Source organism: Miniopterus natalensis, chromosome 1 (assembly GCF_054644295.1).
Source record: "Miniopterus natalensis isolate mMinNat1 chromosome 1, mMinNat1.hap1, whole genome shotgun sequence".
Lineage (NCBI taxonomy): Eukaryota > Metazoa > Chordata > Mammalia > Chiroptera > Miniopteridae > Miniopterus > Miniopterus natalensis.
In genome coordinates, this window is record NC_142081.1 from 23175582 (window position 1) to 23201428 (window position 25847).

General features: G+C 34.0%; 1 protein-coding gene across 2 annotated transcripts in view; it reads right to left on the reverse strand.

Moving 5' to 3' along the window:
- PCNX1 (pecanex 1) overlaps positions 1-25847 on the reverse strand; it is a 137258-nt gene that overhangs the window by 66925 nt on the left and 44486 nt on the right. The window contains exons 4-8 of one of the 2 annotated variants that reach the window (XM_087819429.1): positions 25629-25674; positions 24759-24848; positions 18696-20399; positions 9733-9865; positions 4188-4372 (exon numbers count right to left, since the gene is read on the reverse strand). In XM_087819429.1, the coding sequence (XP_087675555.1) occupies positions 4188-4372; positions 9733-9865; positions 18696-20399; positions 24759-24848; positions 25629-25674 (2158 nt within the window). The remainder of the gene's footprint in view (positions 1-4187; positions 4373-9732; positions 9866-18695; positions 20400-24758; positions 24849-25628; positions 25675-25847) is intronic. The other variant, XM_087819432.1, reaches the window with a different exon arrangement.

Genomic DNA, 25847 nt, shown 5'->3' on the forward strand with positions numbered 1-25847 from the left:
TTTCTCTCTCACATCATGTTTCTCGCTCTCTCTTCCTTCCTCTCTCTCTAGAATCAATAAAAATAAATAATTAAAAATAACAGTAAAGGATAAGATCAAGGTTGCTGCAAAAAGAATGTTTTTGTTTAGATAAATAAAAACTATAATATAGGGGACTGAAATAGAGACTCCAAGGTCCCTTACAGCCCCTCTTAACTCTGTATTTATAGTAATACAGAAAAGTACTTATGACGTAGCCCAAAATGCTACAGAATAGTACATAACATGTATAATCTTAAACACCAAAATAACACTAATAAAAATCACTAAAAGTGTAGATCATCTGAGTCTTTTTTTTTAAGTGAAAAACTTTAAAGCCTCCAAATCATATTTCTGCTTACTAATGCACAGCTGCTGTAAACTGCTTAATAAGAAGGGCAATAGGGTTCTGCCAGATTTCCTTTAAGTCTTTTTCTAGAGCTGACTACATTTTCAAGTTAATAAGTTCTGTAGTAAAGCGGATTATTTCAAAGAATGCTTTCTTTGTCAACCCTTGTACAGTAATGAAACAAAAGAATACTTTAGAAAAACCAATTCACTTATCACTTTTTAAACTTCTAATACATTATTGAAATTAAAAAAGTCTTAATTTATCAGAGGAACCTACCTATGATATTTATTATTTTATATTTGTGTTTTGATAATCATAAAACTCATTGTCCTCTTTTCTCATCTTTAAAATAACACTTTTACATGAAAATAAAGTAATTTTGTATAGACTTTTTCAAAGCAATGAGCCAGCACTAATTTCATACACAGAAAAAAACGCACATAAATTTTCCTGTGTTATCTGATCTCATTTGGAACATTTCCTCTGAGAAGTTATGTTATATATTATGTTTAACTATCAACTACAATAGCATGCTTCATCACTGCATCAGTTTATTAGTCTTAATTCAAAATAAGAACTGGGACTCACATAACAACTGAGAAGTGATTGTTAAATTGTATAGAAAAAGCTTAACAGATATGAAATAGAATTTTAAGGTTACCTGAATTCAAAGTCTCTTGTGTGACTTATCTGGGCACTAAGCACAGCTTGTTTTATTTAGTAAAACTGCAATTTAATTCAGAATATAGTAGGAAATCAACTGCAAATAAACAAGTCCAATAAAAGACTGGTAAGAAGGAAATTAACCTTTAAGATGTGTGTTTTTTAAAAAGGGCAACAATGAAGGATTTGAGAAATTTTCTGATAGTTTCTCTTCAAAAATGTTAATTTTAAAACTTATCCATTACTTACATCATTTGAACCTTTTTAAAATAAGTTTGCATGGAAATGATGTCTATTGATAACAAAGAAAACCACCCAAATTTTTCTTTTTTTTATATTTTCTTTTTCTTTTTATGTTTTCTTATTGACTTCAGAGAGGGAGGGAGAGATAGTGATCAGCTGCCTCTGGCACGCCTCCAACTAGGAATCGAGCCCAAAACCCCAGGCATGTGTCCTGACTAGAAATCAAACAGTGACCTCCTGGTTCATAGGTCGACACTCAACCACTGAGTCATGCTGGTCGGCCTATCCAAATTGTTCCAACCAGGTTTTAAATTATACACTTATAATTCAGTTTTACCTGGTAACCTTGAAATGCTAGTCAAAATGCAAGAGAAATAAGGATTATCAGCACAGGAAATAAATGTGGTTATCTACTATGACACCACAGAGTAAAGGTATAGAAAACAGTTACGGAAACTACCTACACTTTTAATTAAATAATGCCTGACTGCAAGTTTCTTTTCATCCAAAAGGGCTATTCCTCAGTTTAAAAGTAAACACACATTTACAACATATATGTGCACATATACAAACATTTATATACACTCAGACATACATATGTATGTGTGTAAGTTCAAGTGTGTATATGTATATGAGTATTTTATATAAATGTATTATGCATATGTATACATTTTCAAACATAAATCTTGTACACTTAAAATTTTTCAATTAAAGGTGCTAAATTTGAAAGGGAGCAATCTTGGTAAACTCCCTCTACTTTTAGGGAATATCATGGCTAACTTGAACATATTTGATTACATGATACCCAAATTCATTCACACAAAATTATCTTACTAGTGTTAACTAAAATCATGTGGGAAATTAAATGCAGCAGCTTCAGTCACTGATTTGAGGCGGGGGGGTTCCTACATTAAAGAACCTAACCTACCTATATTCCAACTAAATGCACAGAGTAATCAACTTTAATTTAGAAAGCAGGTAATTTAATCTATGCAAGAAAAATGTTCTTAGTAGATAATATTATAAAAATCAATGTCTCTACCAACCCCTTGAAGCTCACTTGCATTCACTTTCAGCATCTTTTTGGCCAACTTCATGTGCTATGGAGCAGGCATACACTGGCAGCTGACTGCTTGGGTCATTATTATTATGTACTCAATTTCACTGCCACAGGCCAAGAGCTAGCTATCAGAGGACAGCTAACATAAAAAGATAAAATCCAAATTGCAAGAGAATATCCTGAACAGTCACCAGCAGATGCTAAAGTCAACTCTAATCAGAAGAGCCTTTTTATCTTCAGAACTGCCAAGATCGCTCACATATACATATTTTCAATAATCAGCATGTGCATTTAGGGTGAGGCTTTATAATTATAATTAAAACTTGCTTAGCAAGTTTTTTTGGGCAATTTCAGTTTTATAGAGGCAAATCATTTACTGTTTCATTTTATGCCTGATTTGACAAAAGTCTAAAAATCCAAATGGGTCAAAACTAAGCCCTTCTACTTTAGCTAATCTACTACCATAAACCCAATGGGAACGGTGATGGTGACTGTAATTTTATAGGCACAAACCAACAAGTCCTCTGTTCATAGGAACTTCGGGTTAACCTGAGGGGAATACCAATATAAAGATATTATTAACTGAATATATTTGCAACTAAAAAAGAATCACTGCTTTAAGTCACGCAAGTAACTAAACTGAAGTCTACCTTACTCTCTCTCAAACAGCCTCCTTATAGACTCCCTTCCTCTTCAAATTACAAATTCAAAAGCAAAAGCATTCTAAAATTAAAATGTTTTGTTGCCCTCTCATTTTACTTAGAAATCACCACACAGTCTAACGTAATAAGTACCTTAGATGACCATTTTCAAGTTTCTATAAAATTTGCTAAAGATGATTTTTATCAACATGCATATCTAACATTAATATCTCTCTCTAACTAAGGATTATTACAAAATGGAAAGAGAAAAAATAAATAGCATTTAAAATTTTATTATACCTAATTTTGGGCACCTTACACAACATATCCTTCAGGTCAAAGCATCAACTGGATTATCATCTTTATAAATGAAAGAGTTATAACATAGATAAACAAAATAACAGTGAACAAATGGAATCCTTTCAAATGTCCATTTTTTAATAAGATTTTCTTCATTATATTTAAATTGTTATTAATCTGCATTCTGAGCACAAGAAAGTGAAGCTGTACAGAGAAATAGAAACCAAAGTAGTATAAAATACTGTCATTAAGGCACAAAACTGGTATTTGAGTGGATATGCATTAAGGTTTTAAACTATACCACCCTCTGAGAACTACTTAATAACTTATATTTATAAATGTACTAATGCAAAAGAAAAACTTTATGAAGTTATTTAATATTAGTATAGAGCCATAATGTCCTCAGAGTACTGCCTTTAGAATGACAGTAAGTCCTATTTCAGGTGATCAACATAGAAGTGAAATACAGAACACCTAAAAGAAAGATTCTATAGTAACAGACCATTAGAAATCAATTTTGCCTTTCCTGCAGCACATTCAGAGAATTCAAAGAAATTAAGGCTTAATCAAAATAAATTTTTCATCAACATTTTCCCACACGGTACAAATACCAAGGAATAACAGAACTGCCCAAACCATAAGAGAACACTAAAGCATAAACGCTTATTAATATGCTTAACTACCTGTTAATAATAGACATGCTCAAAAGAAAATGTAGACTAACAGTTGAGAGAAACAGAAAAGGAAAACCAAAAGTCAAATGCCCCTTACACAAAGGGCAAATCCTATTAGAAGTGCCCTTACGAATAGTTCCAAAATGAAGCGATCTCAAGAAAGAACTGCAATCATTGTTACCCATTATCTGCTGCATTAAAGTTTCTATCACCAAGATTACATAAGGCCTGCATACCAAGTTCATCGTGCAAACTGCTGCCGCCTACAGCAGATGCATTGTCATGTGATGCTTCTAAGTGGACACTCCCATTTCTCACCAGCAAGGAGGCACTAGCACTGAGCACTGCAGCCTGGGAAGGGGGGCGGGACTGGACTTTGACCTGGGCTGTGGACTGCTGGCCTTGCTGCCCATCTTGAAGGCTAGGAAAAAACATGGATTGGGGAGACATTACAGGGAAGAAAAGAGAAAACAACAGCTAGAATGAAGTCAACATAGAAAAAATTGATTAGAAAAAAAAAACAACTTTCCAATGTAACCTAAGCACCAACAAACTTTGTAAAATATACAGATTATACTGCCGGCTTAAATCTTCTGGTCCTTAGAAATCTGTTAACAGCATAGTGATGAGCTCAGTAAACATTCAATGTATATGTAAATTAATCAATCTGTGACTTTTTTCCACCTCAAACCAAAAAGTTCTAGTATAAGGAAAGAGAAAGCAGCAAAGAAGAATCACAAATACATAAAATATATGTGGTTTGCAGCTGTTCCCAATTATATCCTAATTTCCAGGAAAATGTGCACTTTTATAACTTTGTAATACTAATTTTAGAGTTGTTTTTTCAAATATTCTGACATCTCAAATTCACATAAAACTTTTATGCACTTGAAAACCAAAGACTCTTTATGAAATTCAACTAAGATAACAACTTTGAATTAAAAAAAAATCACAAACTAGTGCAACAGAACCTGAGTAACAAGCACCAACTCAACTAAGGGAATTCATGTCCACTGGGACACTGGAAGAAGTATAATTAATATACAGTATAAAGAGTTTTATCTAGAAAAAGTTTATATATTTCTGAAACAAGGCCACAAGCATTATACACAAAGTGTGAGTTAACAATAATCACGTCCCCTTAAATTTTGTTAGTACCTTTCCAATCTATATCATGGTGTCATTAACAAGAACCCATCATTTTACAAAATCTTAAAAATAATTTGGAAACCAGCAATTTCTCACAGGATATTACAGTCTCTTCCAAATTTTATAATATTCTAAAAATACTTAGTATTTTGTGCTTATAAATTTATTTATAAAAATTATTTATCTAAAAATTATCTAAAATTAAGAAGCTATTATATTTTTAACTAATTTTATATTTTATGTATTTATTTTAAAACACTGTGAATTTTAACATTCTTAGTACAAATTTAAACTGATGAAACTCATGAAAACATTTTGAGTACAATTATTATATGTCATTCTCTACATTATGTTCAATGCAATACTGCATTCTGCTACTAAAATCATTAGACCTTTTAGGAAAGATAAAGAAGAATGCTACTTAGGATGGCCTCCTTCAGTTACTTTAGTATTTTCATGATTAGCAACTTCTCTCTAATCCTTTGAATTCAATGCAATGGTTTCTGTGATACCTATAAAATAAACTCATCTGCTGCAGACTGTGAAGAGAGCTGTAATTTGAGATAACCTTCAAATAAAAGACTAAGTAAAAAACACTGCATATATTGCTTAGGTCTACATTACGGCAACAGGATTCACTCTGGGACCACACTGTCTGATTCAGTAGTCACATATGATAATTTAAAGTAACTAAAATTTTACTTCTTCAGTCCCACTAACCATATTTCAGGTGCTTCACAGTCACTTAGTCGCTAGTGGCTACCATAGCCAAAAGCTACCAGAGGAGGTAGAAGTTAGTACTCAGCATCTACCATACTGGACAATGTAGATTATAGAATATTCCCACCACAGAAAGTTTATTAACCACCACTACCTGGAACATTCATATTCCAGGCTTCTTTTACAGCCCATGAAAGGTGTACACTCTAAGTAGAGCATAGGAATGCATGCAACATACAAAAAGCCAAGTCTGCAAAATGTTGACTTGTCAATGCTCACTGGCATTTTTTAAGTCATATCTATAAAAGTAATCATTTAATAACATCTTTGGAGTAGAATGTTTGTACAATAGACATAAATCAAGAGATGATCTTGAGAACTAATATAATCAAATGTTTGTATTTTCTATACATATATAAAGTCTGTTATTCTTCCTCAGAAACTATCTGAACTTATCCACAAACCTTAACAAAATGACCAAATTTCACAGGGGAGAGAACTCTGAGGAAAAATATTTAAGTAGTTCAAGTACTATGTCCCTTCCAATTCAGAAGACAGAAGAGTTTTATAGAATATGTACTCAACAAATTTTACTATCAATGTTTTTCACTTAAGTCTTAAACAAAGGTGCTATATGGCAGTTAGGGGTATTTTAATGCAAACATATGAGAATACACTGATCTTCAACATAACCAAATAAACAAAAAGGTTTTCAAAATATCAGGTGATGCATGAAAACTCCAGAATAAAGTAACAAAGTAAATTAGCCAAAATATAGTGGTTGTAAATGTCAAGTTCTGAAACATCAGAGCTACTCATAAAATGTTTATGTCCCTTGAATTCCTGTTTCCAAAAACAGGAGGCGTGTCATTTTTGCACAAATTGTTAGGAAAACTTCCTAGAGGGTTGTACTTTACCTTAAGATAATAATCGACGAGAGTTAACCTTTTTTAGAGTACAATTATATACCAAAACTACCAGTTTGAGAAAAGATAGCAACAGTTTTCCAACACAGCAAAAGGAAAGGCAGAAATTTAGTTCATCTGTCGACTATCAATAGCGCCACTGACAGGCAATCTCACTAATTAACATTTCCAATTTAAATGACCGAAAAATACAGTTGGTCTTTCATTCCTCTGCACACGTATTTAGTGTCTGACATATTCTGACTTCTACTGTTAGTTACCTTTGTATGTGTCTCCTCAACTAAAAAGGAAACTCAAAGAGTTTGATCACATGATTCCTATGAATCTCAATTCCAGAGAATACTGAGAAGAGTGTCTTGGACACAGTACACAAACAACAAATATTTAGTGGATCCATTCCTGAGCACCACAAAATGATCCCTATGAATCCCTAATCACGGACTCTCGGTTATTGCTACGACATTCAATCTTAAGATATTTTAAAAAATAAACCTAAGGATACACTAAAGCTTTTTTCCCTCCCCAAAATGCACTGATAACTTCTTTCCATTCCACCCCATTACCTAGAGTTCTAAGAAATATCACATTTAGGTTGATAAATATAGACATATAGACTTCTTAATATTAATGTTACAAAATTTTTAAATTTTTGTTTTTGCTTTTATCTCTAGTAACTGCAGAAGACTACTAAGGTCCTACAGTAAAACCTACCCTACAAGGCTAACTTAATGAAAAGAAAAAAAAAAAAACTTTTAAAATTAGTTCTGAAACAGGATATTCTAGCAAGCATAAAAAATTCATGGAGATTTTCTTTGTGAGGAAATTGATGACTCGCTCCCAGTCCTTGGAGACATATTTTATCCAGTTGCTTTTTAGACTGTCAATTATATAACCTATTCACTAAAGTTTAAAATAAACTAGATTTTACTAATATCTATATAGTAATTGTAATTAAAGTGTTATCACACCTATTCCATTTCTTTTTGACAGATTTTTCAAGTTTTGCATCAACATGCCATCCTGCATTTACTTTAAGATGAGATTATTATGATGTAACTCACACTGAGAATTAACACCAATATACTTCTCCTGAATATTTTAGCAGTTAAAAGAGATTATTAAATTGGTGTTTCTCCTAATTCCTCACAGCTAAATTTTATCTTATTGCATCATGATGAAGTCAGCCTATTTAAGATACATACAACCTTTCTACTGGAAATATCCTGTAACTTGGACAAAATCTACCTACTGACTACTGGAAGACCACGTCCAAAAATTCTAATGTGAGCCCTTGTAAATAAGTTTCGCATCATATCCTCATTTGGATGGTGATGTATTTAAAATCCTACAAAAACATGGAGAAATCCTATGTGATTGGCTGGAGTTAGGACACAGTTCTTTAATATTCCACCAGGCAGAGAAAAAAACTAATTTGTCTACATTTGTTAGATGAATGGGATCCAGCAGACTCATTTGTGGCAAAGAAAGAAACAATTTTTAAAGGCTGAAATGAGAAGGTTAAAATAAGATTAAGAAATACCAACATGGAGTCAGCAGGGAAGCAAAGAAGGGACATATCCATGGCAAGTATTATTCAAGGGACAAAAAAAGAAAGACGTTAGAAAATACAAAACAGAAAAGGTAAAATGAAAGGCTGAGCTCTCTCTGCAGTTTAGCACTAGACCCCAAATCCATAAGCAGAAAGGAAAGTTACTTTGGGGAGCAGAGGAAAAGAGGTGAGAAGGAAATGGAAGAGGGGGGCTCACAAAAGGTTTCTAGATCAAACGTTTAATTGGTGCCTTCCCACTTTTATATTCTAATATTGGTTAAACTAATCCATATTACTTTTTACAGAATTATGTATTACTGCAGGATTAATTAGGAACGTGACCTATGAAAGATGAAGTTCCCGATGATAATGTAAAATAATCAAGTCATAAATCCCAGAGGAATATAAAGAAATAAGGATTTTGCTACTCTTAAGAGTAGTATTTTAACAAGGGAAGTGGTTTATCTCTTCCAACCTTACCATGCATTCAACAGCAGTTATTTCACCAAATGCTCCTCCTTTTGAATTTCAAATTAAAATATAGGAAAATAATTTGTATAATGGTGCATTCAGACACAAAGATTAATGAAAGTATGTGGTATAACATATGCACTGCTTAAGCAAGCACATGTACAGTATTTTGGTCTATACTTGTATTCTCAAAATAAAGCACACATTTTTTTAAACAGCTTTTTATATTTCTAATTCAAGACACAGACTCATTAGATTTGACACAATTGAGAATAAAACACTAAAATTTTAATGGAAAATTATTCTCAATATTATAAATAGATGGTTTATTAATTAGGATACTGGAAAAATTAAAATGTTTTTGTTCCATACACTACAGAGGTTGAGAATTTAACATAGAAATGCATTCAAAAATATGTATATATATCCTATTGACCAAACTTTACCATAAATTAAATACTTTAGTTTTGTGTCATTTACTAGATTCTGGTGATTAGGAAATAAAAACACCAATCTTTAAGCAATACAAAATAAAATACATACGTTAGTGGAATAAAATAATCAAACTGGTTTCAAGCTGAGGTCAGTTATCTGTTACTCCTCAACAGGCTTGCCACTCGGTCTCTATTCATACAAAACACTGTCAAGATGTTATATTATTAATTTGGAATAGAAAAAAATGAAGAGCTGACGTAAGGCCTCTATTTATATTTTTAAAGCTACCATAAAGTGATTTTTCAATTTAAAACTGGGTGAACCAATCTGATCATTTTGTTTAATTAGTGCAACAGGCATGCATAATGGTTGATGGTCACATGCAGAGAAGGCCTAACGAGCATAAAAGTAAATGAGAGAGACTGGAAGAAAAGGAAAACAAGGCCGTTTAAACGCTTTCCTGGGACTGACAACAGGTTAGAACGTCTGTTACACGCATGCTAAGCTTGGTGGAATTTTAAGATACCATACCTTAGGGGTGATCCGATGAGCAATGTAGGAGGGGTAGGGTTACTCCCTGCATTGTGCCGGCGCCGTACTGCCTGGCGCCTAAATGTGCTGCGTTCACGGCGAAATGCCACCACCTCCTCGCTGGCCTGTGCTGCTGCATTAAGACAGACTTAGGTCAAAGAGGAGCCTAGGTCAAAGACGTAAACAGCAGCTGAGCCTGCCTCTCCCTGACGTCCCACCCTCAAAGGTAAAGGAGCTTGTTTAATTGAGCTAAATGGTTTTCTTACACACATGGTTAATCTACGATAATAAGGAATGCATGAAAAATATCAGTCATTGATTTAAGGACTGTTTCTTTAAAAATAATGTTTTTGATCTATTACCTGGCCTCACCATCTTCTCGGCCTCAATTTTCTATTTTAAGATCTGTTGTTTTAAGTATTTTTCGAAAAGCCTCATTTCTTTAGTCCCCTATTTCTCCATTCTCCCTTTAATTAAGTCGGCCTTAAATGTAGTCTTTGTTAGTTCCGACCAACAGCGTGGGGCTGTTTCCTACTCTCGTGAGGACAATAAAAGCGGCAGTGACAGCACTTCATTTCTGATGCCCAGGAATTAAGGTCCTGCGTTCGCCTCATCCTACCCTGAGCCACAACTTTGGCAGCATTAATGAAACCACCGGCTGGCTGCTCGGATGCACAGCTAGTTTTTAAAATGTTCAATTCAAGGCAGTGAGAATATCTATCAACTGTGAAGTAGTTTGCTGCCACCAAACTTTGTTCAACTCTGTGCCCCCAGCACTGGTCCCCTCAACATTAGGAAGCAAATACCAGCAAAAAGGCAAGTATGGGAACTCATAACTTTACCTAAAAAGCAATGAAGTACAAACTAAAACCAATATACAGTGAGAAAACCACAACAATGGTTTAACAGAATTACTAAATAAAATTTTATAAAACCGTACCAATTGTCTTGAGTTTCTAAAACAATATGCAAAATGATGTTTATCCATCTGAATTTAAAACAATTGTTTTCTAGTGATCCAAATATTTTATGAATCATTTTGATTTATAGAAAGTGCATTTTGAAACTAAATATGAATAAAGACAAAACAACTTAGTACAGAAACATTCTTTCCAAATACATAAAAACACCTGTTTTAGTAAGTAGGAAACGGATTACAAAATCAAGAATGTTATATTTAGGTTTCAGTTCTGCTGCAAGCCTTCTTAACATTTTAAGAGCATTACTAATTCTCAAATCATTATTCTGTTTAGCAGTCGCCATTTCTATCATTTGAATGCTGACTAATAAAGTATTCTTTTAAATGTTTACATTTTATCATCTCCCCAGGTTATACCAGTAAACATTCTCTGTGTAATTAACCCATAGACCACCTCCAGAAGACAGACTTCTTTGTCTTCAGGTACTGTTTTCTTTTATTGAAGGAATGACAAGCACAGAATAATTTTACATGTTTGGCAAGCTTCTGCCAGTAAGAAGTATAGTCACAAGTTACAGGACACTTATTTATATTATTTATATACATTTATTTATACTATTTCTTTTTCAGCTCACACACTACAGTGACCTTCTAAAGTTAGGCAGTTAAGTAAGAATTAAGCTTTGGATCTAAACCACAAATTACCCTTTGAGCTAATCTTTCCTTGCTTTTTTCTCCAGTTTTACTGAAATATGATGAAAGTTCTGTTAAATGTGAAAAGACTATTACTCGTGACATATAAGCTCATGTATGCAAAAGTTATAGATGACTTGTGAGAAAAAATGATGCTGATTAAATCTGGTCATCTAGAACCATGCTGTCCAACATAGTAGACACTAGCTATTTGTGGTTAAACATAAATTAATGAAAATTAAATAAAATTTAAAATTCAGTTTATCATATTCATGAACCACATTTCAGTGCTCAGCAGCGACACGCAGCTAGTGGCTACCATTATTGCACAGTACAAATACAGAACATTTCCATCATCACAGAAAGTTGTACTCAACAGTGCTGATTTAGAAAGTCAAGGATACCTTTTGTCACCACAATCTACAAAGCATATTGTGTGCTTTGCCTATTTCTGACAGCCATGACCTCGATAAAAGAAAACTGTAACCAGCACTGTCGCAAAGGGGAAACATACATTGGCAGGGCAGTCACTGGAGGAAGGTAAACAAAGCAAACAAGCCACTTGAAACTTTGATAAGTGAACTGTTAACAGTTCTTAGACATCAATAAGGTTAACTCAGGTAACGGAATTTAAAATCACTCTTTTGATACTTCAATATTTTTGTGAACTCATATTGAAGAATTCTATTCTACTGTAACAAACTACTGGTCAATTTACAGACCAATTCATTTCACTGAGAAACTTTCAAACATTCTCACTAGTTTTAGATATTTTGTTTCAATCAAAATAGCAGAATAAAATTTACAGATTAATTTATAGAGGATAATATGATCCATAAAATAGAATAAAATTATTCAGAAGAATTTGGAAAAAAGGAGTATGTTATCACTGAATACTGAGAATGGGAAATAAGAACGTTTTCTTTACTATCTTCCTTCTAACTAAAGACATAATGGTGTTAATTTGAAAGCTAGTTATTCCATAGCACGGATAAAAAGACAAACCACCATGTTCATTTACAATCAAAATGTCCTTTGGCTTCTTTAGAAAACACATTTCTTTTTGCTATTAACACACCATTTATATTTTGTTATGTATAAAATCACTACATATTAACGCTTCTTACTTTAATAGTTTTGTAAACACATCAAGATGTAAGTTTAGGCATCCACTGAACAATGTATTGAAATGCCCTTTGTAATGCTCAGTGTGTAAATATCTAATACTAAAAGAATTTTCAAAGTTTACTATAGCAATTATCTTAACACTAGCTAGGATCACACATTCAACTGAAAACAGGGGGATGCTATTTATGGTCACAACAAATAAGACTAACCCATGCCCCCTGGGAATGCGCTACTTATACAGAACCTCTCTACCTGGAATAGGGTCCAGGGGAGTCCAGTTCTACTAGAGCCAAGGAAAGAAAAGTGACTTTAAAGCTTAAAATAACTTGCTGTAAGCATATTCAATCACATAAATTAGAGCCAAGCTTAACGAAAATTCACTTCTGCAATCCAATTGCAATATACTCTTTTTGAATCATTTAACTTTATAAAAGAAAACAACAAAATCTATAAACAAGGAAACCAGACAGGAAAGAGAAAACAATTTAAAATCCGGTTTTGAAGTTGATATTTTGACATTGCTTAAAACTCTATCTCCTGGCAAATAAATGAAATGAACTAGTAAAATTGTAAAAGAATAAGCAGCAAATAATAAAAATTCAGCACTCTAGGTACAACTAAATTCTACACAGGTGTAGGCAGGGAGAAAAAAATCACAAATATTCAAGTGATTAAAAAACCATAAATGACAAGACATATGAAATACTTTAAAGGACATGTATTTAGACAATGGTTTTTAAACATATTTTATTAAATTACAAGAGTCTTAACTTTTTAATCGTTTTTTTGTGTTAAGAAAACTTCAGGAGAATGAGAGAAAACTTCAGATAATTAACCCTTTACTTTTGGCGTAGGGATACAATCATTCATTAAGTTTAAATGTTTACTGGGTGCCTAAGGGCAAATCAACGCATGCACCAGACACAAATGTCCTAAGCCATTTTAGACAGCTGTGACTGGATCTATTCCTAAAGATCAAAAAGAAAACAAAGTCCACAATACACACCTCCTACTTCAGGAGTAACCTCCATTTCTCTCAGCGAGTTAAGGAAAATTCTACACATTCTGTATCAAATTATTTTAATGCAACTATTTATTTTCATATGGAGTATTAAGCAACAGATTATCGATCTGTTTTACTCTGTGAATGAAAACAGGGAATGCAACTAAAGGCACTAAAATACTTTCAGGATGGCTGGGATGCACAAAAGAGCACAATTTGGTAAGGCAGGAGGTGAGGGGTGTCCATATTCTACCTCAAAAATTGGAAAGTTATGAGAACATGTACAGAACAAGATGCCACTTAAAAATGTCCACCATACAGCCGACTGCTTAGTGAAAGGATTCGTATGTAGTAAGTTACTCTCGTTATATACTGCTATGACTGGCCTCTTGTGATAGCTCAATTGCTATTAAAGGGAATTACTAAAAATTTAGACTCCAGAAACTGCTCAAAAAAGGTATTTTCTGTGGGGAGTGTTTATTGTAAGAAAAATAGTAGTAAATTTGGGACGATCATGAAAATATAATGTGTTTTGGAACTTCAAACAGATTAGAAGCCAATGTTAGTAGAGAGTGAGATGTTTAAGAAAGAGAACGAAAGTGTGAAACTAGTATATATACATCTCAAAAAGATAAAAGATACATGCAAACATTCTGGAATATTCTTCAAGGTAAAAATATTTTACTTAAGAACAAAGTTACTATATGAAGAAATAAACATCCAAATGATTTTGCAAAACATTTTAAAGGATGGATTTTAGTGTAGGCATGAAGCCCATTTTCTCTGAACATCTTTTCCCTTTCTTACCTTCCATGTCAACCAAGGAGGATTCCAACATCAGCATGCAAAGATTCTGCTCTAATATAAAGACGGACTTTTATAAGCGCCATTTTCTGGGAAGCCAAAGAACAACGGCAATCTACTGTACAACTTCTAAGCATTCATTCTGAATTAAAATAATTTTCAACTGTGAAAATTCTGTAAAGATCTACTCTTTTTGACAAGTAAACCCGCAAACAAAAGCAAGTAACAACAAAATCATTAGCTGTGACCTGAGTTAAAAAGAATTTGCACGTCCTTACTGATATTTTCCACAATCCCAGGCAGGCAAACAAATAGAGTTGGGTGGGCGAAATGCTTTCAAGAAATTAACTGATACTCTGGAGTCATAATTCGCACAGAAGAGTTATTTAAGGACTACTTACTTTCACAGGCGGTTCCTAATCTTTTTAAATCCTCTGGGAATAGGATGAAAGACACTGACCCTCTCCTAGAAAACTGCACGCAAAATCATATTTGCACATATTTTCAGGAGATTCCCCAAATAAGGGGTCATTAGTGAAGAGTATGTATTTGACGTGGCATATATTCGAAAAAGAAAACTTCCTTACAAATGACTAAACGGCATCAGTGTCTTCATTTCCATAGTAAATCTACAATTTACAAAGCACTTTTACATACCTAGATAAGCTCCTTAGAGTCTGGCCGATAACTGTTTTACTACTGAGGAAACTAAGGTGCGGATTTAATGGCTTGCCAGAGTATCCACTTAGTAATTAGAGGGGTAAAAATATTTTGTAACCGTCTGAGTCCCTATCCAGAACTTCCCTGCTGCTAGGAAGAAAATACGATCACATGTACGCATTTATTACTGTGTTATACTACATAAAGCATTAAGTTATGGTACTATGATGTCGCCGACCACTACTAAAACTAAAAAGACAATTTGCTCCTGCATTTAAGGGCCCCGCACCACTTAATGAAGCTGGTTATCCCAGCCTCTCCTGTAGAGTCAGCGGTGTATTTCTTCTGCTGTCATTATCTTTGCCTCCGCAAGTGCCCCTCCCCTTCTGCTAATCTCCTTCTTCTAACTGGCCCTGTCGACTGGGAGATCAGAAAGTTAACTCACCCTTCAGTGTACACATGGCACAAACCCTCATAAACTAGTTATCAGAAAGATCTGACTTTTCTTTGAATACAGTAACATTCCCTTAACAAAAGATTATCTCTGGTTCCCAACACAAAAATATTATAATAGGATCCTTTTTCATGCTTTCAGAATAATGACCCAAACGTTACATTGAAAATAATTTTCTCAAACAGAAAAACAGGTTAAGAAATTCAGAAAAAAATAAATAATAGAGCAAATATAAACCTTTCCATACTCATTGTTCTCTATAATCCACTGACTCATGCAGCAAGTAAGTTCAAGGACCGAAAAGAAAGTGACTTTTTAAAAGTAATAGAGGATAAAAAACAACACTTTTCTATCAAATATAACTTATCTGTACTTTTTTATTCTTAAAATATTAGTCAAATTATTAAAGACAGGCTTTTATAATTATAAAAATTATGCAACTCGAGATCAACAACAAAAAAGGATTCGTTTGAATCTAAAACACTTTTCCTGCCTAAGTAATCACAGAACATTATTGGTGAAATCCAATTTTAACCAAAATATTTGATTAATGGTAAGAAATCCTATGAAAAGTTACTTGTTATGTGATTAAACAACAAAACATAAGTTATATGACATACTGCTTCCAAAATAAGATTAAAATCCATATTACCAGATTAGATGTTATAAAGTTTTTCTGTTGTATTATGTAAGAAATTAGGAATTCAGATATATTTTTACTATTATCGAGTTTCACAATGGCACAATTAAAATATCTCTAATTCATTTCTATATTTAATCATTTTCTTCTAAGTTACAGACAAGATACATTTGAGTAGCATAATAAACTGGCCTGTATAATAGAAACAGCAGCACTTGCGATGTGCCAGGCACTGTTCTAAGCATTTTACACCCTATGAGACGATGCCATTATCAAAACAAGGGAACATCAGGAAACTGAGGCTTGAAAAAGATAAGTAAGCAGCTTTCCAAGAGCCAGGACTACAGTGGAGCCCATATACTAGTGTGACTCCATGCCACTGTGTTAGATTAACTCATTTTAGAGTATTTTAATTTAGTACTTTAAAGTACATTTCCTAAATTCCATTACCAACACCATTCAGCTTAAAAATAAAACAAAAAGCAGTCATTGGAGAACTCATCGACGCCTCACAATTTATTAGGATAAAATCTATTTATGGTTTATGTATAGGGACATGAGTGTTAAGCAGTATCCTCTTGTTTTGTTGACACATTTCAGGAGCACAGTATGGAAGGTAGAATAGATAGCCCAGAAAAATTTCTCCTAAATTGTCAGAAAGAACTAACAATTAATGCAAAAATAAATTTTTACCAAGTATTTGAAATGCTATGTAATTTTTAAATAATCAGAACCAAAATATCCCCTCCCACTACATCCAATCTTCCAAAAAGTCCAAACAATAAAATATGATGAAAACCACCTAAATATAAATTCTCAATACATTTAAGCAGTTTAGTTATGCTCTTATTTTTATTCTAAACACAATGAAGCTCAAACAAAAATAGCCCCTACAATGCCTTCCTTTGGCAAACAATGTTTTTTAACAGCCCACAGACTATTACATTTATTCCATCAAAATGCATGGAAATTTTCAGTTTAGCATTTTGTTTCTTACTAACAATCAATGGTTTATTTGTTTTTTAAAAATAAGAACACAAAACAAAAGCTGGAATCCGGAAAAAATGAGGGCTCATGTTAGTCAAAGTTCTGCACTAAGAAGCAATTAAAGTCTTCCATATAACTTTCCCTAAAACACAGAACACATTACTATCCCTGTGAAAAGGAAATGACATTTTAAATACAAACACATAAAAGTTTACTATAGCTCTTTCACATATTCTTAGTATTTACACTTCAACAATATTTAAAATAGCAATATTTTTCTTTCAGGGCATGTTCACTGTTAAAATTTATTTTAATGACAACTTTAAAAATTAAGCTTTATTTTAAAACTCAGTGGTTTCTGGCATGCCACGAACATCTCTGATATGATCTGTGTGAGAAATCACTGAAAACTGATCAGACCTTTTACAGAAGACAGAATGATAGCCATGTAAAAGGCTCGAGGAACAGTTATATTTACTTCAGATACAATTAGTTCTCAATATTTAGATTTGATGGACTATTTTCTTCCTTAGTTACTAAAGATCATTTTTTACATTCTCATTAGAAATCAATCATTGTTAGAAACAATACTAAAAGAAACAATAGAACGTTTACCACAATATGGACTTTTAAAATACTCTAGGTTTAAAGAGAATTCTTTGAGAAAAAGCGTGTCCTTATATTTCAAAATGTTTGTACAAACAAAAAATTTGGCATAACTTTTAATAAGAGACTGAATGTTATTACACCAACAGCTATAAGCTTTAAAATGAAAGTTATGAGCTTGAATAAAGGGAATGGGGGTGGAAGTTTAATACAAAAGTTACAGTGCTGGCAACAGAAGATTTCCTTCTTTTCCTTCTAGTCAAGGACCAGATTCCATAATAACCAGATCAAAATTAACAAACTATTTTGGGCACGAGAAAACAGAAGAAACAACTCTGAAATAAACAAAATGGCCAAAACATACTGATAATATAAAATCACCTATCAAAATGTGCACAATTTCCCATAAATCTGAAATAAATAAGCTATTACTTTAACCAAAACACTATCACTGGATCAGAACACTACAGGCCAATATAAATACAACTATCTACTTAATAAACTTTAAGTATAAAGTTACAGGGGGGAAAAATGTTCTTAATGCCTAAAACCTGAGTAAGAAAAAAATAACACCAAAGAGAGAGACATAAAAGAGGCACAATTTTTCAAAATACATAGTCAGAGCTAAAGTAATGTTTGGGGAAAGTCTGATGTAACAGGTTGAGAGACCCAAGTTCAGTGGCACGCAGTACGTAAGAGATGGCTAAAAATGGTTTGGTGCCCTAATGAAATTCTACATTTTGTTGTTCCTATTGTTATACAAAGAAGGAAGAGGGTTCATTTTTGTTATTCCTAATAATATTGACAGGTGGCAGCTGGCCTAGAAAAGTGAATGCCATCAAGAACAAATCGATGTATTCAAAGAATGCAACTCAAGAAATATTTTCTTGGTGTTCATACCAAACCTTTTCTAAGATCACCATCTCCTTTTTCATGGAAGGTCTATTTCAGTTAATACAGTGGAAGGGGAGCAATTAACACAAGGCATGTTTCAGTAAGTACTACTCTAATCAATGGTACCAATAATTGCAGTGACTCTTGGGGAAATCTCTTCCTGTAATTTACTTACCTCCACTGCCTGCATCTTGCTCTTCACCTTCAGGAAATGCAACCTGGGTTGGCAGGCTATTCCTAGATCGAGTGACTGTCTCTAACTGGGAAGCCCGTCCCAATAAAGATAGCTCATCTAGCACCTCTCCCTCTTTGGCTTCGAGATCTGATTTTGAAGTGGTTAAGGGTTTTATACTTTCGGGTGCCATCAGTCTATTGGAGTCATTCAAACATGCTACTGTGCCACTGTCTAGGCTCAGCACTCGGGCCCGAGTCTTGGCACTATTTGTGCTAGAAGTCCGACGTGTTGTCCGCTTTTTGCCAGTTCCTTCCAGACCCAAATGAGCTTTGTGTGTGTGCTCCGCGTCAGTGCCCTTTTCTTTAGGGACATGCTTGGTCTTGAGAGCACTATACCTGCCCTCAGGAGACTGACACGAATGAGAAGTGGTGCTAGAAGAGCTATCGCTGCTGAACTGGTGAGCAGACTGAACACTTGATGCTCTGCTCAAATCACTTTGGTCACTAGAGTCCTCATCGTGACAGAATATAGCACTGTGTGGCTTGGTACCAGAAACACCTCGAAAGGAAACATAGTCCCGGTGCCGACTTGAATCAAAACTGCTGGCCCGTTTTTTTCCTGTCCGTCTCCTGCCTGACTTATGCGCAGAGGCTGTCCGGTGGATTAAGCTGGACGATTTAGGTCGGACATCCCCTTCCTTCTGCTTTCCACCAACGTCTTTCCCAACTTTTGAGTCCACTGAAACAGCAGGCTTATCACTCTGCTCCTCTCTGTTTTCAGCAGTTTTCTCAAGCGGTCTGTCCCCCTGCAAAGTGAATTCATTTGCGTGGGGATTTTTATTGGCTTCTTCAGATGCGGAGGTGCTGAGACCTCTCTGATTGTGCACATCATCAGAGGTATTAGAATCCTTGGCCTCTTGAAGCCCACTATTTGTACTCACTTCCAAGGCCGTTTTTTCACTACTAGTCCTTTTGTCACTGGTACAGCTACTCTTGTCCTCTGGGTCAGCACAGCACTCTTTTTTCCGACCACTTTTCTTTCCTACTTTGGGAGACTCCTCGTGCTCTGACAAGATGCTCTCTATGTGAGTGGAGCTGGTCTGTTCACTCTTATAGCTGCTGACAGTACTGTTAGTGTCACGATCCGTTCCACTGCAATAGCTCTCTGTGGACCCACTACTCCGTGTGCTCAGGCTCCTCAAGCTGTCCATGCTTTTGTCTGCTTTCAAAGGTTTGCTCTTCCCACTTTTTGTAGGTGGCTGAGGACTGTTTTTTAGCTCACCCACAAGCTGAAATTCCCCAGATAAATGAGAATTTTCCACCAAGGATTCTTTGGATCCAGAATGAGGTTTGGAAGATTCTAACTCACTAACTGGATCTAACCCACGTCTTTGTTGATACAGAGGGAAGTCATTCAGTGAAGTATCTGGAAAAGCCACAGCAGAGCTGGAGGTCCGTGGTACACCTCGTGGCCGGTGATCTTTCCTGTAAGAGTGTGAATGTAAAGGGACGAGAGAAGCTACTTCTGTGTCACAGGCGCTGGACAGAGACTGGTCGACATGGTGGTGGTGGCTGTGGCCTGGCAGGCTCACTTTGTCGCTGCAGTCCCTTGGCAAGTCCTGCCCACAAGAGGATAAGGAAGGCTGAATGGAGATGAAGGAATCATTGGAGACCAGACGGAAGAGCTTCCGATCAGTTGCCAAATCTGTTTCAAACACATTTGGAAACGTTAACACAACTCCATGATCTGATTTTCTACTCTTTAACAATGGAAAGAATTCACAGCATACAGTAAATCAAGTATAAACAATTTCTCAAGTAACTCACTAAAGAACAGTTGCCCAGTCATTCTAAAGAGCTGCTTTCTATTTCACAGTTGCACAAAGAAAGCATTCTACAGATAGAATGAACTAACAGCCTCAGAAAAGGTCCTAAAGATAATCAGCAAAAAAATAAGAGGCAACAAAAACTTATATTTAAAATAGACCAAGATTTTTATGTGAGCTATGTCTCTAACTTACTAACTGGGTAACCTGGGATTACCTTTCTAATCTCTGCTTTCTCGCCTATAAAATGCAGTATCGGTCTCACCCACAGGTACCATGGAATAACTGAGATGTGACATATACTGCTTAGCACAGTGCCTGACACAATTAATGGCAGCTATCATTATTCTACCTAACAACACAAAACACTTGTTGAAAAACTAATGATTATTTCACAAATCAACAAAAACCTAATCAGAAAGGGGGGGGGAATCAAAAGATTGACCAATACCCAAAAAAGATATAATAAGATATCTTGATATTCATAATGTTTGACAATATTAAAACAATAATTATGAGGCGAAATAATGCATTTCATTGTTTCATCATTGATGCAACAATTACAAAATGCCTCATGAAAAAAAATATAACCCCTTATAGCTATAAGCTATTTCTCTAACCCTCCATTTAGGGCAGTGATTAGTGACCTGAGTTACCATATATACTATGTATGTAGATATAAATATAAATAAATCCATCTACCTATCTACCTACATTGTAATTTATCTTGAAATATAGCTTAACAACCAAACTGCACAATAGCTAATTTTTAATACACTTTTTACAGACAAGAGGGCTGAATCTGCTGTTAGCTCAATAAAAAGAAAAATTATTCTTATTTGTCATAACTGCATAGAAAAAATATAACAGATTCTGTAATAAGTCAGACTCTTCCCCTAGAATTTCAACAATAAAAGCACACATTCCTCCCTAAGATTAATATGTAATAATAATAAATAGAAATGTTTACATGCTTTAAAAAAATCTAAATCTAGATTATATCTGAATAATTAAAAACTTACTCTCTAGAAAGTACCACAGAAATTGTGATTTACAAACGATCTATTAGGCTTTATCTTATGTTTTATAGTCGTCAAGATGAGTAAATTCCATGTTCTTTATCATTTGTCCAAAACAATTGTCACTGTGCTTGGGGTCTTATATTCTCTATATACCAAAATTTAAAAGCATTGTATTTACTTTTCTGTAGTATGAAATGATAAAGTTATTTCTAAAAACTCTATATATATCTCTAATAAGCAACTACAGAATGTTGTGATATTCACATTTTAAGGTTATGAATTTTATAGAACAAATATTGGACTGAACAAGTAGCTAAAAATTGCTGATTCTAATATATAACAAAAGACTTTTAAAAATGCTAACAATCAAAACCAACTCCCTTCTAAGACAGTCATAAAGGAGAAATTTAAGTTTTTCATTTTAAAAGACAGTCAACTTCAGTATATGCACTTTTTTCAATGTTACAAAATAAATATACCATAAAAAGTTTAACTTTAAGTGGTTTTAGGAAATTTTTTAGTAAGTATGCTTTCTTAGACATTTTTCTTACTGGCAGTATGCTATATAGTGAAAGACAGGCTCAACTCAATACAGAGAGATACTATTTTTCATATAATTTAATTAAATTTTTTCTCAATGATTGCTACTAGTGGTGCTTAGGATAAGAAAGACATGCTCACATACTGCTCATAGTGGTACAAACAGGTGTAACCTTCTGTAAAGCAGTCAGGCAATATGGTCAAAAGCCTTCCAAAAGTATATTCACCAATGATCAGTAATCTATTTCTAGAAATTGCTGTTAAAGGATAAAATCAAATATGTATACAAGGTTTTAGCAAGATATTGTTCATTTCAGGTTCTTATAAAACTTCTTAAAACACAAAAAGTATAAAAACCTCCAATAAGAAAAAGGTTGAATAAATTATGAAGTCTATTAATAACATCATGCAGGCACTAAAAATGTTTTCAAAAATTACATAATAATAATATGTGAAAATACTTAAGTGAAAAAGATGGCACTGTATAAAAAGTATTATTCGAGCCCTGGCAGATTTTGCTCAGTGGTTAGAGTGTCTGTCCACAGAATGAATGGTCCCGGGTTCGATTATGGCCAAAGGCAGGTACCTGGGTGGCAGGCTCAATCCCTGGCCCTTGCCGGGATGCATGTGGGAGGGAACCAATAAATGTGTCTCTCTCACATCGATGTTTCTCTCTCTTTTTCTCTCTCTCCCTCCCACTGTCTCTGAAAAAAGGCAAGGGAAAAAGTATCCTCAGGTGAGAATTTAAAAAAAGTATTATTTGAATCTATAAGAGTTAAAAAGAATACTAAGGGTATGTGTGCATGTTTGTGGGAATGTTAAAATTAATATACCCTACTTAGCCATAAAAAGGAGTAAAGTCCTAATACATGCTACAACATACCAAATAAAAGCAGCAGACACAAAAGGCCACATATTACACAATTCCATTTATATGAAATGTCCAGAATAGGCAAATGCATAGATAGCAAATTGATTAGTGGTTGCCAGGGACTGGCTGAAGAAAGAAATGGGGAGTATAATGGGTTTGGGTTTCTTTATGGGATAATGAAAATATTCTGTAATTGGATAATTGGTGATGGGTGCACAATCTTGCAAATATACCAAAAACCACTGAATTTTATACCATTTGTAAAAAAAGTTTACTGATCCCTAACCTAGATAATAATATACACTCAGTGAATGTTAGACATCATATTTCCGTCATTATGTATCTGCAAGGGTATGTCTGTACATATATAATTCCTAACCTGCCACACTACAAAATTTTTACTTGTGCATGGTACTTTCCAGATATAAAAAAAAAAAAGATATATGATCCCTAAAATGCACTAGCCCCTCTAAGATCAATACCTAGTTTTTGAGACATTCTGATAATTAAATATTATAAAAAGTGATACTACTATAATTCTCAAATCGATCAATTCACCTTTACTTTTTATGAGAAAAGTATGTTCAAGAGTATTTTTTGGAGGGAGGAGTAGATTGGCAGGGGTAGTCCACAAAAGCAAATAAACAATGGTGGGGTACTATAATTCTAAAAAAGTAGGGTTACAGTGATAAACTTAGAATTCCAAGTACCAGAAACAAAATATGCTTGTAAGAACTGGACCTGTATTAACGGGAAAATGCTGTAATTTAGTGATCTATTTGTAACTTCATAAATAAGTTTCATAATTAAGTACAGGACATTTATCAGCCTGCCTGCTTACCAAAACATCAACCACAGGCCAATAACAGCAGCCTGGGAGGAGAAAGACAATTTTCTCTCTCACTGATTATAACCTGGGATAATCTCCACTTAAAATTCAGGATGACATATCCATCCTTTCATGTTTGAAAATAAAAAATCAAACATGAAAACATGGAAGTTCTTTTAAAAAAAAAAAAAAAAAAACCAAGAAAATCCAAAATACTCATTTATAATGGAGTTGAATAAGAAGGTAAAAAAATCACTTGAAGCCAAAATTTCTATTAAAAATTTGCTACAGGAGGCAGGCACCATGTTGAAGGCAAACATACAGTTTCTCAGAAACTCCAACAGCAAGTTATTTCTCCATTAAAGAATGTTGTTGGACAAGATATGAAGCAGTTGGCATTTAGGGGTCATGCTGAATGGAAAAATAACAGTTACATACTAGGTTATCACTGAGCTAGGCAAGACACTGACCAACTGCAGGGGTGGGGAACATCCGGCCGCGAGCGGTATATGGCCCATGAAGTCATTTGGTCCGGCCCTGCCAAGGCAACCGCAGACACGACTCGAAAGTCAGTAAATCTAGGAGCTTTTTTCATAGCTAATTTTTAAGTTGATAATTCTGTATGGCCTGCAAATGATGTTATAAATATCCAGACAGCCTTTGGCAGAAAAAAGGTTCCCCAGCCCTGAACAAAAGAAATAGCAGATTATCTTCCATCTCATACTCACTCTAGGGAATATGCTCATAAAATTTGTCCCTTCATGTTTAGTTGGCAGAACATTTATAACTGAATTCCAGAAAGCTAAAAGTACTTCTAGCACTCTATTATTGTTATCCTAGTAAATAATTTTATTTTAATGTTACTTTTCAAAACACTATTAAATTATTATAAATTTCTGCCAATATGTAACATATTCTAGAAACCCACAGTGGACACAACAACATATAATGTCACCGTGAGGTGCAATCTTCTTACCTTGTTCTTCACTTCCTTCCTTACAGAGACTGGAGCTCTGGCCCAGACTTAAACTGATATCATCAGAAGTCTTAGCAGTGTCTGTATCTCCTGCAAAGTTAAAAGAAACACATAAAGACATTATATTAACAACTGTACAGAGTGGCATAACAAGGAAGGATGTCAAGGAGTATAGTAGATATTTACTATGCTAGTTTACTATAAGCTATATCAGTATACTATATCTACAAAAGCAGTAGACTTTCAGGCCACAGAATCATTCTAATAGCACTATAAACCAAATAATACGGAAAGCTTCATATTGTTAGCTAATAAAAGTATTTCTTTAAAAAGAAGCAGGTTTTTCTTTAAAAAAATAAAACTTATGCAATAATAACTTGAAACAACATAAATTTCCCAGGGCAAATTAGTAACCTAGAAAATTATAAGATAAAAATAATATAAATTTTATCAGAAATTAATGTAAAAAATAAAAAGCATATATCAGATGTATAGAAAAACATTTTCCCTTTTCTTAGTGTCTCATGTGCACCCAATTTAAAGGTTTCATATTAAATTACTCACTTTTCCATGAACCTCACTAAAACCCACAAAAGCATTTTCCCTCAAGGCAAGTAAGTTTCTTATAGACCAAAATATAAAGTTCATGCAATGTAATGCAAATGGTCAAATACTTTTGTGAGATTTGAATGATGAAAAGGGAACACAATTTAAATCAAATAACCATTAATATAAGATACATAATCTTATCTACAAAATGATTTCAAGAATAATATTTCATTACATGTGAATATAAAATACTCAGTTATCTTTATTACAACCAAAAATGAACTGGAAAATCAGACGACTTTCAATTTAGATCATGTCTACCTTTAATAGTTGCTGCTGTTCCAAGACGAGAAGAACCAGATCCAATCTGAAAACATGACATGAAACAAGTAAAACTAATTAAAATGCCAGCTCTATGTTATTATCATACAATATACACTAGCAAGATAAACAAAATTAATGTATTATCAAAACATGTAATCAGTTACTTTTATCAATGTTAAAAGGTACCGTTTAGGCATTTTACATCAAAGTGCCAGG